The sequence below is a fragment of the Impatiens glandulifera genome, chromosome 7 (assembly GCF_907164915.1).
Source record: "Impatiens glandulifera chromosome 7, dImpGla2.1, whole genome shotgun sequence".
Lineage (NCBI taxonomy): Eukaryota > Viridiplantae > Streptophyta > Magnoliopsida > Ericales > Balsaminaceae > Impatiens > Impatiens glandulifera.
The window spans coordinates 48,755,406-48,772,518 of NC_061868.1; the positions used below are offsets into that span (position 1 = coordinate 48,755,406).

Genomic DNA, 17,113 nt, shown 5'->3' on the forward strand with positions numbered 1-17,113 from the left:
AATAAAAAATAATTATAAAAGAAAATCTAATAATTTAATTTTTTTAGTTAATTCAATAAATAATTGGTATGTTTTCTCTTTAAATTTTATGTAAATTCACAAATTATTTTTAAAGTATATATTATCTAATTTTGATGAATGATAAGTCTAATTTAAAAGTTAAAATAATTAATTAAATATATTATTAATTTTTTATTAAATATTTTTTAGTGTTATTTTTTTTTAATTTTTTTTTATTAAAAAAATAGAAGAGTACAACTTCAATAATGTGCTAAATGTTTTAATGTACAATGTACTGTTTTATTTCATAATTTCATAAAGTAAATGTTCATATATCTTTTATTTAATATGTTTGAATGAATTAATTTATTATATCAATTACAGGAAGAAAAAAAATGAAACATAGAAAGTTAAATTTGAAGTGATGAGGATTTGATTTGCGAAAAAAATTGTAGTCAGCCCCAGGTAAAGAGCTATTTTTTCATCCTGGTTGCTCACTGCCAATGTTTTATTCTATACTTCATCCAATTCATCGTATATAAATATATATATATATCCATGGGCAGAGTCCTTGTTGTATGGATGAAACAAAGTTGAGAGGAGATTGCTTTGCCCATCGACGAATATCACGAATGTTTTTTTTATTGTTAATATTTTATTTACAACTACTATTTATTTTTATAAATATATATATATATATATATATATATATATATATAAATTCATAAAATATAATATATATATATATATATATATTCAAATATTAAAATAAAATAATTTATTATTTTAATTTATAATATGATCGATCGTATAACAAAAGAAAAAAAAAATATTGAATAAATTTTGTATTCTATTTCTAAATGGATTTTTCTTTTATTGTTTAGCACAAACTAACTAAAGCAAGATAATACTATGTAATCTTAATTCATAGCCAAACAAAGCCGAAGGTTGCTGTCTGGCCTGTTTGAATTGCTCCTCAAAAGCCTGGGGGAGACCCCAAGATGTTCAATTATCGACTTCCAAAAAAGACCCATTTTCGTGTCCATTTTGTGACCCATTATTCAGCATACCGTTTTGATGTCCACGTTGGCAGTTTAGCTAGCTATGAGCCCTACTAATACCGGTCATGATTATATTGAAAACAGAAAAATTTGCGTGTGCATATATATATATATATACACGATCATCAGAGACATTTTTTTTGAGATATGTTGAGAGTTAAAGAACACGATGAATGAAGATAAACATGGTATTTGATATATTCGGTCATTTTAATGACATGATAATCACAAATTTTAGTATTATTTATGCTTTATATATATAATGTATAAGTTATAATAATTAGAATCCGCTTCTAGCTATCTTCCTTAATGTAAGTAACGTAGGTTCCCCACTTGTTTATTGTTTATAATGTGTGAATGATTCTGCTTCATTTGAAGACCTAAAACTGGAAAACACAAATCATTATTATTATTATGCGACATTTTTTTGGAATTCTATTTCTATCTATTTTGTTTTAAGAAATTTCACACGTCATACATTTATTTATTATATTAATGGTTCCCTGATTCTCTTTTCTTTCTTCTTCATCTATTGAGATCTTAAGGGTATGATGATAACAATCTTTATCTTCCAGAGTTAATTTTGAGAGCAAACACTCTTCATCAACAATTGTGTACCAAGATCTAGTGGTGGAGAGGAGAACATGAGCTTGGAAGGAAGTGATTCTGATAATGAGCAAGCGATTGCTCTAGAGTCAGTGAGTGAACATGAAGTAGATTAGTTTTCTTACCATTAAGCTCTAATAGTTTGTATTCAACACATTTTTTTTAGGAGTATCTTGTATATTATTGTATTAGTTTCACTGTTTGCTTAGTCTATCATTTTATGGTCTAAGAATTAACACTTGGGGATACTCTACACGTTCTAAGAATTACAGCATGGAAACTGGGGCCTTGAACATTAAAGTTTTCACAAACTTGAAAAGGGTTTGAATATGATACATGATCGTCAATAAGTTTTTATACTTAAAATTTTAGCAGCTTATAGCCTGAATATGTATTGAACTTCCCAGACTTGTTCTTTGTGCATGATGCTCCATTGAATCTTAAATTTAACTCATGTTTGGTGCACAATGCTAGACTTCTTTTTGAAGAAATTATTAACTGAACATTCACTTACTATGTAATTATGTTCTTATTAAAGTCTTGGCTCATTTCATCCTAATGCTCCCATTGTTGGAGCCATGAGGAAGAATTTCATTGATTTGTTTTAAACAATATATGCATTGAAATGTGGAATACGCGCAGATCATGAGAAAGATTGATTTTCATTCCAAATATGGGCAAATAAAATCAATTTTACCTATATCTTCGATTTGCCCGTATTTGATAGATCCGATTTTGACCATCAATCTCCCCAAGATCTGTGCCTATTCACATTTAATTGGTTGTTCAAGTCTGTGTAATGAGATACTGTTTCACCATTTGTCTTCTTGTTACAGATTGCACAATTCTGAAGGGAGAAATTTTAAACAGCTTACAAAGTGGGGGCATGCTCCAACATTTGCCCACAGGTACTTCAAGTTTCATTTCCCCTAAAAAAAAATAACTGTTGCTTTCATAAACTTTGTCCTTGAAAATAATATTGAAAGGGAAATTGTATCCTGGTTATCACCTTTTTTTAAGCGAGTTAACCTGTTTAGTTTCATCATATTGCTGAGATTTTTAATGTCCTTTGCTTGGAGACGTAGTTATAAGTTAAAAAAAAACTGATTGTTTCATTTTGTATCTTGTGTAACCCAAGGGTGATTAAATCGTTTATTCTGATATCTTATTTTTGTTTGGTAATATGTATCTCAAACATTGTTGTTTATGTTTCTTTCTAGGTTTGACATTTCCAAACCAATTAAATAAAGACGACAGCAAAGCTCAAGCTAAGTCTTTTGCAAAACCATCATTTCCAAGAGTGTCAACTCTGATGATGAAACCTACTGCAAGTCAGTTAGCGAAGCAAAATCGAAAGCACCAAATTGGTGATCCTAGGTCATTTACAATATTCTTTTTTCTTGTGATCCTGCATAGCTGTTAAACTCAACACTAACATTTGGTAATTTGATGCTTGTCTTCTAATTTTGTCTGTCTAACAAACTCTTTTCCTTTGAAATCCAACTTTTTATTCTCTTTTCACGGTTTCTTAAATTTCAGCTGGTGTGATTTGTTCATTTTTGCTTGTGTGAGTCCACTGTCCAGTATAAAATTACTTCTGCATAGCAAAAGATAGCATTTGGTGAAAGAAGAAAGCTCGTTTTGTAGAATACTTATTCTATTTTAGGTTTTCGAAGCTTGTAAATTCGGATAAACCAAAATGCGGGAACACCCCTTTTGGCACCGAGATGCAAGCTGCTGGTAAAGTGATTTCTTTTTCTTATTTTTCCTCTTTTCAAGGGAGGTATTTTGCTCAAGATAAATTATGCTCTTAGACCTTGCTTGTGCCCAATGTTTGATGATAGCATCGTGTACTCAGTGTCACATTTTCTCAAGATTTTCATATTGAAATTCTGAGGTTGTTCCATTTTGTGCATGCAATGATTTCATGAAGTAACCTGACCAACCCACATGTCCTTTCATTATGTGCTTATGCATATTGGGATTCTTTTGATTATAGATTCATGAGAAATAAACATATATTATCCATTTTGTTAGCAGAATTAAGATTGGTGATCCTTATTTCCTGAACTGTTCTCTTTTCTATTAAATAGGATGGTGGCACAAAGCAACAAAATGTATTGATTCATAAGGTGTCTAAAAAGGTAATTTCCTGTAGAACATGATCTTGGAACCAAGATGCCCCTCTATCTCGTCCCTTCATATTATGTTATATGCCTTTATCATACTCTTGATCAACTTTCTTAGGATAATTCTGACAATCAATAGGAGGAAACGATTAATGGGAACTCCACACAGGCCAACTTCAAAATCACAATTCCTAGGGAGCCTGAACTAGTGACATCACAAAGGGCTTACAGGATGAGGTAGTGTTTTAAAAATTTATCTTTGGAGGGGATATATATATTATATAAGGAGGATGACAGATCAGTATGTAATTTGAATCTGCAGCACCAGATATTCGTAGATTCAAAGCGCGACCACTGAACAAAAAAAAAAGTAAGTTATAGTAAAGTCTAAAATGAGGTTATTTGAATGAGATCATATAAATATAATTATGTATCTTTTGCAGATTCTAAATGAGGATATAAAATGTGAACAAACTTTTAGAATCTTTTTTCAATTCTAAAGACTCAAAATATGAATGAACATGACAAATTAACAATCATTTAAATTTGTATTGAACATATTTCAAAAGATTAGGTAGGGTGTAATTTTAACTTTTTAGGGTATTTATTTTAATTAATATTATTATTTGGATTGTTTAAAATATTTTTTAATTATTTTTTCTTTATATTTAAAAATTTATATAATTGCTTATCCTTTAAAAATAAAATAATTGGGTATCGAGGCGGTTATCGGGATATCCAACTCGTTTATCAGTTACGTGGATAATAAAAGATGAAAATAATCATTTGAATAATCGATCGGATATTTTAATGTCAATCGTGTTTTAGGTCGTATATTTAAATAATAGTTTGGTAAGATATTTATTGCTATTTTTATTTTCAGATGAGATTATTGTTAAAAACACGAATAAATTACACAATTATTTTGAAGAAATTGTATGAAGTGTGATATTCTTAGATTGTATATTGTTTCAATCATTTATATTAGGGAAGTATTGATCAGCATGGTGGTAGAGCCGCAATCAGCTTTAGTGATAATTATAATATAAATATATATATATATATATTCATATGTTAGGACATTTGTTGATTTGTTTTGGTCAATAAAGAAAATATCCTGGAGAAAAATAATTAAGAATGATGTCTATAAATTAAATTTGTAACAATATAAGAGTTCTTGAATTAATCATTAGAAATTTGACAATAGATTAAATTTATTCAAAAATGCTCCAACCTAATAACATCTCTTCTAAAGTGATGATTGATTTTATGCTAATTATTTATAAGTAATTCCAAACAGGGTAGGGAATGGGTATTTATCTGTTTAATTCTATTTTATGGATATTTTTACTATTCATTCTGTTTTGGAAAAATTCGTTGAGAACCATTTTACTATATTCTCTACGAAAAGAAAAAAAACATTTGATAAAATTATATTAAATATTTTTTAATATTATATAATATTGTAATATATTAAATTTTATATTATTAAAAAAATATAAACTTAAAACTTTTTAAAATATAAAAAATAAATAAATATATTGTTGATATTAAATATTTAATTGGGTGAGATCGGAGAACACAAATATTATCACCGTCCCATTTCGGTCCACTACTAGTCGCAATAACAGAACAATTTAAATTAAAACCGGGAGACGAATTATAAATGTCCTTTTAAATAACATAAGTCTTATAATTTTTCAATATAACTAGTCACAAACAATAATATTATTGAAAATAATTATAGTGAAAAAGTGAAAAACAAGTGTTGGGACATTACTTTCTAATGTATCTGTGATTAACCCAGCTTTCCAAACATGAAACTCAGCCCACCACCACCATGAAATCACCATTTTATTTCATTTAAGTTTGTATCTTTATGTGAGATGGTATGTCACTTAGTACTTGATGTTTATAATTTACCAAATGGCCTAAATTGTCATTAATCATTCTAAAACTTGCATTATGATTACTTTAATTGGTAATCTGTCACACTGTCAATCTAATCTAATATATTTAAAATATTAAATTAAAATAAACAAATAGAAGTCCATATGAAATAAATAAATACAAATGATTAATAATGAGAGTTGGTTTATTTGAATTTAATCAAATTAAAACTTACCATTTAACCGAGAGTACTATCTTCTTCTTCATCGCACAGAGAATTCAGCATCATATCATATAGAGACAGTTGCAAGCAAGATATAGAACTCGATATTTCTTCTCTAATAACGTTCCTGGATCATTCGATAAGTGTAACAACTTACCTCAGCTCAATCCTCAACTGATTCCGGACTTGCTCGATCAATTCCTCGTCCAGAATCCATCTATTTACAGCTTTGATCTCGTCCGAAGGTCCATCCATCTGCAAATGAAGTGGATCCTCCGGCATTGGGGGAAACCAGACGTAATTTGAGACGTGGAACGCGGTGCAGAGGTTTCCGGCTGAGTTCAGTGAAAAACGAGGCGAGATGAACTGACGCCAACACAGCGAAGATGTTCCGTTCGGCGCGATGGAGGAGGGAGAAGGAGAAGAATAAAATCAAAGCGGTTTTCAAGTTGCAGTTCCATGCAACTGAGGTAATTCGAATTTCTCTGAATCCATGTCATTAGTTAAGCGATCACTCGAGAAAATCAGTGAATTACGATGTACCTAGCTAGTTTGGATTATAGAATCTTATTGACTGATTGATGAATGTGGATTACGTGTTAGATTTCCATCGTTTTCTCTGTTTCCCGAAGTTATTCCCCTAAGAGAAGTAATGAGTTATGGTGTGAATTGGTTGCGGCAGGTGGAAGGAGATGCGTTTACGATATCTCTAGTGCCGGAGGATGTTGGGAAGCCCACAGCGAGGTTAGAGAAAGCATTGGTTCGAGATCGTTGCTGTTACTGGCTGGATCCTGTTTATGAAACAATGAAATTCACTAAGGAAACGAGATCAGGGAAGATGAATCAGAAGATTTACAGTTTTCTTATGTCAAAGGTGTTAATTCTTCTCTATTTCAATAGTATGGATTGACGACATAATTGGTGTTAATTCATTTATGTATGATTGTTTGTTAAGATCACGCAGGGATCATCCAAATCCAATGTTGTTGGTGAAGTTTCCATTGATTTCGCAAGCTATGTTGAAGCTACGAAAATTTATTCACTGTCTCTCCCTCTCAGGAATTCAAAATCTGATGCCATTCTGCATGTTTGTTCTATCCCTTTTCTCTATTGTGCACTTAATTCTTGTCAATCCAATCCATAATGTTCAGTTTAAATGCCTATTTTTCTATTGTAGGTTAAGATTCAGAGAGTGTTGGAAAACGATTTAACAAGGTAAGATAGATGAACTATGAGATTTCTTCTCTGTTTATGTAAAATTCATTATACGTAGATTGGTTTGGTTTTGGCAGAAATGTAGAAAACGACAGTGATGCTGCTAATGTTGCTTCTGATAATAAAATCTTGAAGGAAGAACCGTTAGAAGACATTGAAGAAGAAGTAGGCAGTGACATCAAGACCAACACAATTGAGGTAAGAATTCATTCCATTAGGCTGAAGTTCAATCAATTCTCTTAATCGGAAGTATGTTCATTTGATTCCACTTGACGTTTTTGCAGGATGATTTGAATAGGAATGATCATCGTGTATCTAGTGGATCAAATTTCACGATTTCAAGTTCTGATAGCAGTTTCGACACAGAAACTCCTTCCAAATACGCAGTGAAGAATGATAACACCGTCACTGAACACGAAACAGAATTCTCTGATTTCACTACTACAGATGATTCGCGGGGGAGCATTGAAGAGCCTAAAACGGATATGGAGCTTCAGACTCTGAGAAAGCAAATCGTGAATGAAAGTAAGAGAGCGCAGGATCTAGCAAAAGAGGTCGCCACTCTGAAAGAGGATAGAGACGCTCTTAACCTAGAATGCGACAACTATAAGGCCTTCCATAAACGTCTTGATGAAGCAAAAGATAAAGATAGGTTGCATTTCAATGGAGGTGATGCGTTCAATCTCCTTGAAGAACTCAGACAAGAACTGAGTTATGAAAAGGACCTAAATGTCAACCTCCGTTTACAACTCTGTAAAACGCAGGAATCAAACTCCGAGTTAATCCTAGCAATTCACGACTTAGACGAAACCTTAGAACAAAAGAACAAGGAGCAACTGAAGATGCAATACGAAAGCACCCAAATAGAGAACCTGGAAAATGAGCTGAAGAAGATATCAGAACAGTTAGCGGATTGTTTTGACATCATAAGCAAACACGAACTTCACATTCAAAACCTGGAAGAAGAAATCGAAAACCAGGCTGAAGGATTCAAGGCTGATCTAGATACTGTAACTCGCTCTACAATAGAACATCAACAAAGGGCAATAAAATCTGAGGAATCCCTAAGAAAGATTCGCTTACAAAACGCTAGTACCGCCGAGAGGCTTCAGAAGGAATTCAGAAAGCTGTCTTTTCAAATGACATCCACGTCCGAAGCAAACGAGACTATAGCTACTAAAGCCATGGAGGAAACAAGTGAACTGCGTTTGGAGAAACACCTTTTGGAAGAAATGCTTCTAAATGAAAAGGAACACCTCAAAATTGTCAAGGACCAGTACGAAGAGGAAATCTGTGAACTAGAACAAGAACTGCAATATCTGAAAAGGTCAATGGAGGAAACAGAAGATCTATTGGAAAGATGGAGTAGTGAAAGAAATGAGATGGAATCCATTGTTGTTTCATTGAGGAAGGAAGCAGATGAGTTCATGGATGAAATAACTGCAATTGGTAATCTAGAGGAGGTAAGGAAGAGAACGTTTGATAGTACAAAATCCGAGTTGGAGACTCTAATACTACAATGTCACGAGTTTAAACAAGTAAATTCATCGTCGTACGACGACAACAAACATCTACGGAACATAATCGTAGAGCTGGAAAAACGAATCGCCACTACTAATTGCTCTCATGAATCCCTAAAGGTTAGTTCTTGACCGATGTAATGTGATATTAACACCGTTTGAATACAGAAATATTTTCAAATGGATTTGATTTATAGTTAATATAGTTTGGTGAAAAATATCAAATAAGTCCTCAAGCTTTATTCACTAGATCAAATAGGATCATGAGAACTTATCATATTAACTTTTTAAACTAAGTGATTGCTTCCATTTATGCAGGGGCAAGATGCAGCTGAAGAAAGAAACACACCAATCATAAGGTACAATAGTACTGATACACTCACTAGCTTAGAGATGCACAAATTCCGAGCTCGACTTGGTTTGGGTAAAATAAAAAACTAATTTATTTAAAAACAATTTTTAATTTTTTTTGGAATATTATTTATATGAAATAATATTATAGAATATACTTTAATTATATATATTAACAAATTTAATAACATTTATTCACGTTAAGTTACTCGGTCGGGTACGGGGATGGGGAGTGTACGAAACTCAGACCCGATACCCGAGTATATTAATTTTAAAAGTAATTTTTTCATTAAAACTTAAGGTGACTTTTCAAATGTTTCATCGTTATCAATATCATTATAAATACATCATTTAACTTTGTCTTATCCACAATTAACTCCAAATATTATCATAAATATACTACACTAAATTTGTAAATTTCCAAAAAAAAAAATTTTGAACATAAATCTTGATCCTCAACTCTACTTTAATAACAAAATATTATTTTTTTTTCATCATTTTTCATATTCAATCTTTTTTAACTTTTTTCAATTTTGATTCTATTTTTTTTTCACTCTAGTTTATATTTTTCAAAATTTACCAAATAAGTAAGTAGGTAATTTATATTTTTAACTATTGATATTAATAATTTGAAATTTATTTATTATAATTATGTTTTTTTCTTCGATCTTTATAATCTTATAATTAATTTTTTTAATCGGGTAATGGGTTCCCATCGGGCATCGGGTACCGACGAATCGGGGGTAGGGATAAAAGTAGAGATACCCGTCGGGTTAGGGATCAAATAGTAAAATATAAATCGGGTACGAGGATGTGTACTACACTACCCGACGGGTAAGGTACCATTGTCATCACTAGACAGATCTATGTTAGGGCTCAGGTTTTTACGATAAAAATGTGATAGAATTTACTATTTATTTCTTTAATTCAAAACACAAATTAATTCACTGATTTTATTCATAATTTTTTATGACCATTCTTGTATATGAAGTTCATAATTTACTGTGCAAAACTGAATATTGAAATGGAAGTGTTGATGGAGTTGTATATGATAAATTCATAATTTACAGTGCAAACCTGAATATTGAAATGGAAGTGTTGATGGAGAAGCATAAATGTATGGAAGATGAATTGAATGAGATGCAAAGAAGATACTCAGGATTAAGCCTCAGATTTGCAGAAGTTGAAGGAGAAAGACAACAATTGATTATGACATTGCGCAATCTTAAAAATCCAAAGAAGATGTTCTTCTTCTAATAATACCTCAAAATGTTATTCATCTATCTTTGTTGTTTATAAGTAACTATTTCTTTTTTCTCATTTGTGATGTAGAAAATATATAGTCTCCATTCAATCATATTTTCCATTTAAGGAATTACCCTAAGCCTGAAATAAATGATCATCATGGATAAAGTTTTATTTTAATAGTTTAAGCATTTGTTGGAATATTGTAAGATTGTTTCTATGTTGAATATATATGGAATATTGTGAATTCCTTTTCAAATGATTTTGACTTTAAATGGGAAAAAGTGACCAAATTTTAACTCTTTACACTATTTTTAGTAAATCTTTTATATTGATAACTTTATTATTTTTACTTTTGTATAATTACATGTGGGTATATTGTTTTGAATTGTCCATATCATATTCAAACATGTCAAGGCAATAGAATGAGACCAATGTGATAATGTTACCAAACTAAATGTTTTTTTTTATTGAGAATGAATGTTTGAATATATGAGCATATGATTGACAATGACTGCTAAGTGAAATTCATCAATGAATAAATTTGTCAAACACGTTAAAGTCCAAAAACTCTAGCTAGTTTGTCACCAAATTGAAAACAAAGAATTGAACAATGGTGGTTTTATAAAAAGTTGTTAAGAAAAATGACATCAAGGAAATAACATATATCACAATAGATAAACCAAAAGTCGAAAAAAGATATAAAATTCCGATGACACGTTATTTCGTACGGAACAAACTTAGAATGTTGATGTGAATTGATATCCTTAAGAAAATTGAGAATTTTGATGTACCTAAATGAAATCATTAAGAAGAAATTTCTTATAAATCATCATCAACTTGTAATATATAGTCAAGTTAGAGTACCCAAAAATCTACATTCCAACCAAGTATAACTTAATTAAAATATTCACTCAACTTTGTAACATCGAGAAACCCAAAAATCTATATTTTAATAAGGTATAACTTAATTAAAATATTCACTCAATTTCGTAAAATCGAGAAATTAAATATTCGACAAAGAACAGGAAAAATAAGTGAGGTTAACCCCTAGCTAGATGCCCAAGTGACATTTAATACCAAAGATGGTTCATTTCTTCTAAATGTGAAGTTAATTAATATTTCACCATGCAAAAGAAAAACTTTTTTTTTTATAGAGTAATAATTTCACAATAAGTCCAAAAAGTTTAGTAATAATTGTTTTCCACCTACTTGGATAGGATCACATAAAAGTATCTTGTGCCGAAATAATATATTTCCATCAATTTAAGTGAGTCACTTTAGATTAATCCAACATTGGATGGGATTAATTAAATATTTATAATTAGTATATGATATATTTGTACATGCACATGAGGGCTACCAACAATAAATTATTTCAAGGCCTAATATTACTTCAATGATTTAACATGATTATTTAACTTCACAAATCTTTGACAATTAATTTAAATTTGACAAATTCTAACAAAATCACACTATTAAATAATTCCAACATGCAAACCTAACTTTGACTTATAATATAACTTTGAAATAAAAAATATTAAATAATTTAATCAATTAAAAAAAAATCAAAAATCTAATTTTATTTATCAAACAAATTTATTTATTAAAAAACCCAATAAAAATTTCAAATAAATCAATACATTCACTTATGATTGCACATCTACTTTCAAATATTAAAATATTTATACATCTTAACTTGTCAGACTAAAATAACAAATTTAATATAATTAGGAATAAATTCATATTTTTTTTGTTTAATATAAAATTGAAAAATAACATATTTTCAAAATTATAATCTAGTTGAAAAATTATTAAAGTGAAAATTAAATTAAAAGTGATTTTTTATTTGATATAAATATTAATTTGATGGATAATGATCATATATTCAGTATTTAAATTATAATATGATTTTAAAACTTTATTTAATGTAAAAATAATAATATATTATTCTTTTTTATATAATAATATCATTTTTACAATCATTAATTATATTTTGAAACATTAGCAAATATTATATTCTAAAATATGATGTAAACTATAATAAGATATGATGTAAACTATAATAAGCCAAATTTGAGATTATACAATCTATTTTAAAAATATTTTTTATACAAATTTTAATTCAAATTTATAACTTAATGCAATTTATATTTATGGTACAAACGTATAACTAAGTCTTTTTATGTGTAAATTTGATTTTTATTATTAAATATATATATATATATAATTGTATTTTTTATTAATTATTATTATTATTATATATTTTCTAATAAATTAATTACATCATAAATAATAATATTTTTATATATTATAATTATTTATTATTTATTCTTTATTTAAGCCATTAACTTAGCTCAAGAATACAAATTTAAGGATTGAATTTAATTTAAAATGTCCTAATTATTTATTTAGTTTAAGATAATTGAATAGTCATATTTAAATTAAATAACTGATCACTTAAAATGTCTTAAAAAATAATTAATTAATTTATTATTAATTAATAACATTTAAATTAAATAAATATAATTCACAAAAAACTGTATATTAATTAAAATTTTATTAAAATTAATATAAAAAATCAATACAATTGAGATATAAATGAAAGAATAATGATAAGTATATAATGCAAAATTTGAGCCACAATTTATAATTATTTTAATCTTAGTCTAATTTAGATTTTGAGCGTTTATATTAACTATATATATATATTATATTATATTAGGACTATATAAGAAAATTAAATATTTGATTTTAGATTATCCATTTCATTTAGATGTAAGTGAAAATAGTTGGTATGTTCGCAATATTATACTAGTTTATTTGGTTACTTTTATTTGGTTTCTTTAAACAATAATGCAATAAATTGATAAAAATAAAAGCCATTATAGAGTTAATGTAAATTTAATTAAAAGAGCTACAATTATATTAAAAAAATAACATATTTGACCTTGATCTAAAAATAAAAGCCATTATAGAGTTAATGTAAATTTAATTAAAAGAGTTACAATTATATTAAAAAAATAACATATTTGACCTTGATCTAGATGCTCTTTTATATATATATATATATATATTTACCTTGATTTAGGGTTATGAAGATTTTCTTGATATAGAAGCTCTTTTATATATATATATATTTACCTTGATTTAGGGTTATGAACATTTTTCAACTCTATTAAATATTCTCATAATTGAGTTATATTATTCTCTCATTTTATTTAGTTATCTTCAATCAACACTTTTTTTTTAATTTGCGCTCTTTGTCCATCTTCTTGAATTTTTTCGTCCATCTCAACCATGTTAGTGTCATTTCCCACTTTAGCTATAATGTACTCTTTTACTTCTTTTTTTAAATGAATCCGAAAATTCCCGATTATTTAAAACAAAATAAAAATTAGTGTTAAAAGATGTATCATGAGACCGGATAAGTCACTCCCCTTTCACACAAGCATGTGTGACACACATAGGTCCCATCTCAAAAAATAATAGTATATATATAAGGGACATCAAATATCTTTGTTTAAGAAAACATTTCTAGAAACACAACATGACTGATTAAGGTTATAGTATATATACACTTCTTTTAATTATCGTTTAATTTATAAAATTAGTAATTTATCCTTAAAAAAAATAAAACCTAGCTCATAGATTATGAATTAAGTAACCCTTTTATATACATGAAAAGATTACAAAAAAAAAATCACAAGAACCAACTAAATAGAGATTCTTAAAACTCACATATTTCTAAATAATAAAAGAAAAAAAAGATTTTGATTGAAGTATATGATATTAATTTACATGATAATGATCACTATAGTCAAATCAAAGGAATGTCTTCGCGGGTTTCAACCATGCACCAAACCTAAATCCACGATAATGTAAATTGTTAAAGTCCTACAGCATAATTTCTTCTTTAATTTAATAAATAGATTGTTATCGCCGATTTAGTAATTGTAAAATATTATAAATATTGGAGTATGTTGATCTACGGAGATGTAGTTTGTGATTGTGTTTGGACAGCAGAGTTTGAGGGAACGAAATCAACAGAAAAGAAAGGAGAAGAGTCCTCTTCAAAAAAGAAGAGTACAAATTATATTATATTATATAATTATTAAAATAAATATATTATATTATATTATATAAATATTAAAATAACATATATATTTTATTTTTACTTAATTTTATAAATATAATATATATATATATATAATTAAAACTAAATATACTAAATTAAATAATTTAAATAAATATTATAAACTAAAATACATAATCTAAACTTTAAATAAATAAATTATATAAATCTTAAAATATTTATAAAAATATCAATTAAAAAAATAAAAAAAATTATATAAACTTACAATATTTATAATATTTTACAACTACTAAATCTTTTAATATTTATATAATATAATATAATAAATATTTTACAATTACTAAATCTTTTAATATTTATATAATATAATATATTTTAGTTTAGTGTACAATCTTTTATTTTAGTTTATAATAATTATTTCAATTATTTAATTTAAAATGTTAAATTTAATTATATATATTATATTTATAAAATTCATTAAAAATAAAATATATATGTTATTTTAATATTTATATAATATATTTTATTTTAATATTTATATAATATAATATATGTTATTTAAATATATAATATTAAAAATTTATTTAATGTATTTTATTTTAGTTTATAATATTTATTTGATTTTTTTATTTTTAATGTTTAATTTTAATTATATATATTATATTTATAAAATTAAGTAAAAATAAAATATATTTATTATTTTAATATTTATATAATATAATATATTATATGTTAGTGTATAATATTTTATTTTAGTTTATAATATTATTTGTATTATTTAATTTAGAATGTTTAATTTTAATTATATATATTATATTTATAAAATTAAATAAAAATAAAATATATATGTTATTTTAATATTTATGTAATATATTTTGTTTTAATATTTATATAATATATTTTATTTTAATATACATTATTTTATTTTAGTTTATAATATTTATTTAAATTATTTAATTTAGAATGTTTAATTTTAATTATAAATATTATATTGATAAAATGAAGTAAAAATAAAATATATCAGTTATTTTAATATTTATCTAATATATTTTATTTTAATATTTATATAATATATTATATTTTATTTTAATATATAATATTAAAAATTAATATAATATATTCTATCTTAATATATAATTTTAAAAATTTATGTAATATAAAATTAACTAAAATAAAATATATTATATTATATAATTATTAAAATAAAATATATTACATAAATATTAAAATAAAAAATATATTTTATTTTTACTTAATTTTATAAATATAATATATATAATTAAAATTAAATATAATGAATTAAATAATTTAAATAAATATTATAAATTAAAATACATAAAACAAACTTTAAATAAAATAAACCTTTAAATAAATTACATAAATCTTAAAATATTTATAAAAATATCAATTAAAAAACCTTATAATAAAATAAATTACATAAACTTACAATATTTATAACATTTTACAATTACTAAAACTTTTAATATTTATATAATATAATATAATATTAAAGTTTATGTAATGTTTTTATTTTAGTATACATTATTTTATTTTTATTTTATAATATTTATTTAAATTATTTAATTTAGAATTTTTAATTTTAATTATATATATTATATTGATAAAATGAATTAAAAATAAAATATATCACTTATTTTAATATTTATATAATATATTTTATTTTAATATTTATATAATATATTTTATTTTAATATATAATATTAAAATTTATGTAATATAAAATTAACTAAAATAAAATAAAATATATTATATAATTATTAAAATAACAAATATATTTTATTTTTACTTAATTTTATAAATATACTTAATTAAATAATTTAAATAAATATTATAAACCAAAATACATATATAAACTTTAAATAAAATAAACCTTTAAATAAATTACAAAAAAAAAATTAAAATATTTATAAAAATATCAATTAAAAAAACTTTAAAATAAAATAAATTACATAAACTTACAATATTTATAATATTTTACCATTATTAAAACTTTAAATATTTATATAATATAATATAATATACAATACTTTTAATATTTATATAATATAATATTAAAGTTTTTGTAATGTTTTTTATTTTAGTATACATTATTTTATTTTAGTTTAAAATATTTATTTAAATTATTTAATTTAAAATGTTTAAGTTTAATTATATATATTATATTGATAAATTGTAGAGAAAAAGAAATAAAATTAGAAAGAATATTGTGAATTGTGTGTTCATGCAAGTTAATATTGTATGTTACATCAATATTAAAATAAAATATATTACATAAATATTAAAATAACTCATAAATTTTATTTTTATTTTATTTTTCAAATATAAATTATATAATTTAAATTAAATAATTCAAATAAATTTTTTAATAAATTTTTAATTTTATAAAATAAAATAAAATAAAATATATTAAATTATATAATTATTAAAATAAAATATATTACATAAATATTAAAATAACAAATATATTTTATTTATACATTATTTTATAAATATAATATTTATAATTAAAATTAAATATACTAAATTAAATAATTTAAATAAATATTATAAACTAAACTTTAAAATCTTTAAATAAATTACATAAATTTTAAAATATTTACAAAAATATCATTAAAAAAACTTTAAAATAAAATATTACAAAAACTTATTATAAACTTACTGTATTTATAATATTTTACAATTATTAAAGCTTTTAATATTTATATAATGTAATATATTTTATTTTAATATATAATATTAAATTTTATGCAATGTAT

General features: G+C 24.9%; 1 protein-coding gene and 1 pseudogene across 1 annotated transcript; one reads left to right on the top strand and one right to left on the bottom strand.

The window, feature by feature from the left end:
- LOC124910122 overlaps window positions 1-6,191 on the bottom strand; it is a 36,542-nt pseudogene extending 30,351 nt beyond the window's left edge.
- A 104-nt stretch (window positions 6,192-6,295) lies between these two features.
- Window positions 6,296-10,264, top strand: LOC124910123 (myosin-J heavy chain-like). Its single transcript, XM_047450740.1, has 8 exons — window positions 6,296-6,379; window positions 6,592-6,783; window positions 6,865-6,996; window positions 7,087-7,124; window positions 7,202-7,322; window positions 7,409-8,764; window positions 8,963-9,003; window positions 10,066-10,264. The coding sequence occupies exons 1-8, from the start codon at window positions 6,296-6,298 to the stop codon at window positions 10,250-10,252; spliced, it is 2,151 nt and encodes a 716-aa protein (XP_047306696.1). The 3' UTR covers window positions 10,253-10,264.
- The last annotated feature ends 6,849 nt before the right edge of the window (window positions 10,265-17,113 follow it).

Coding starts and splice junctions, on each gene's coding strand:
- LOC124910123 (XM_047450740.1), top strand. CDS start 6,296: ATGTTCCGTTCGGCGCGATGGAGGAGGGAGAAGGAGAAGAATAAAATC. Junction 7,125..7,201: donor TTGGAAAACGATTTAACAAG/GTAAGATAGATG, acceptor TGGTTTTGGCAG/AAATGTAGAAAACGACAGTG. Junction 9,004..10,065: donor AGAAACACACCAATCATAAG/GTACAATAGTAC, acceptor CATAATTTACAG/TGCAAACCTGAATATTGAAA.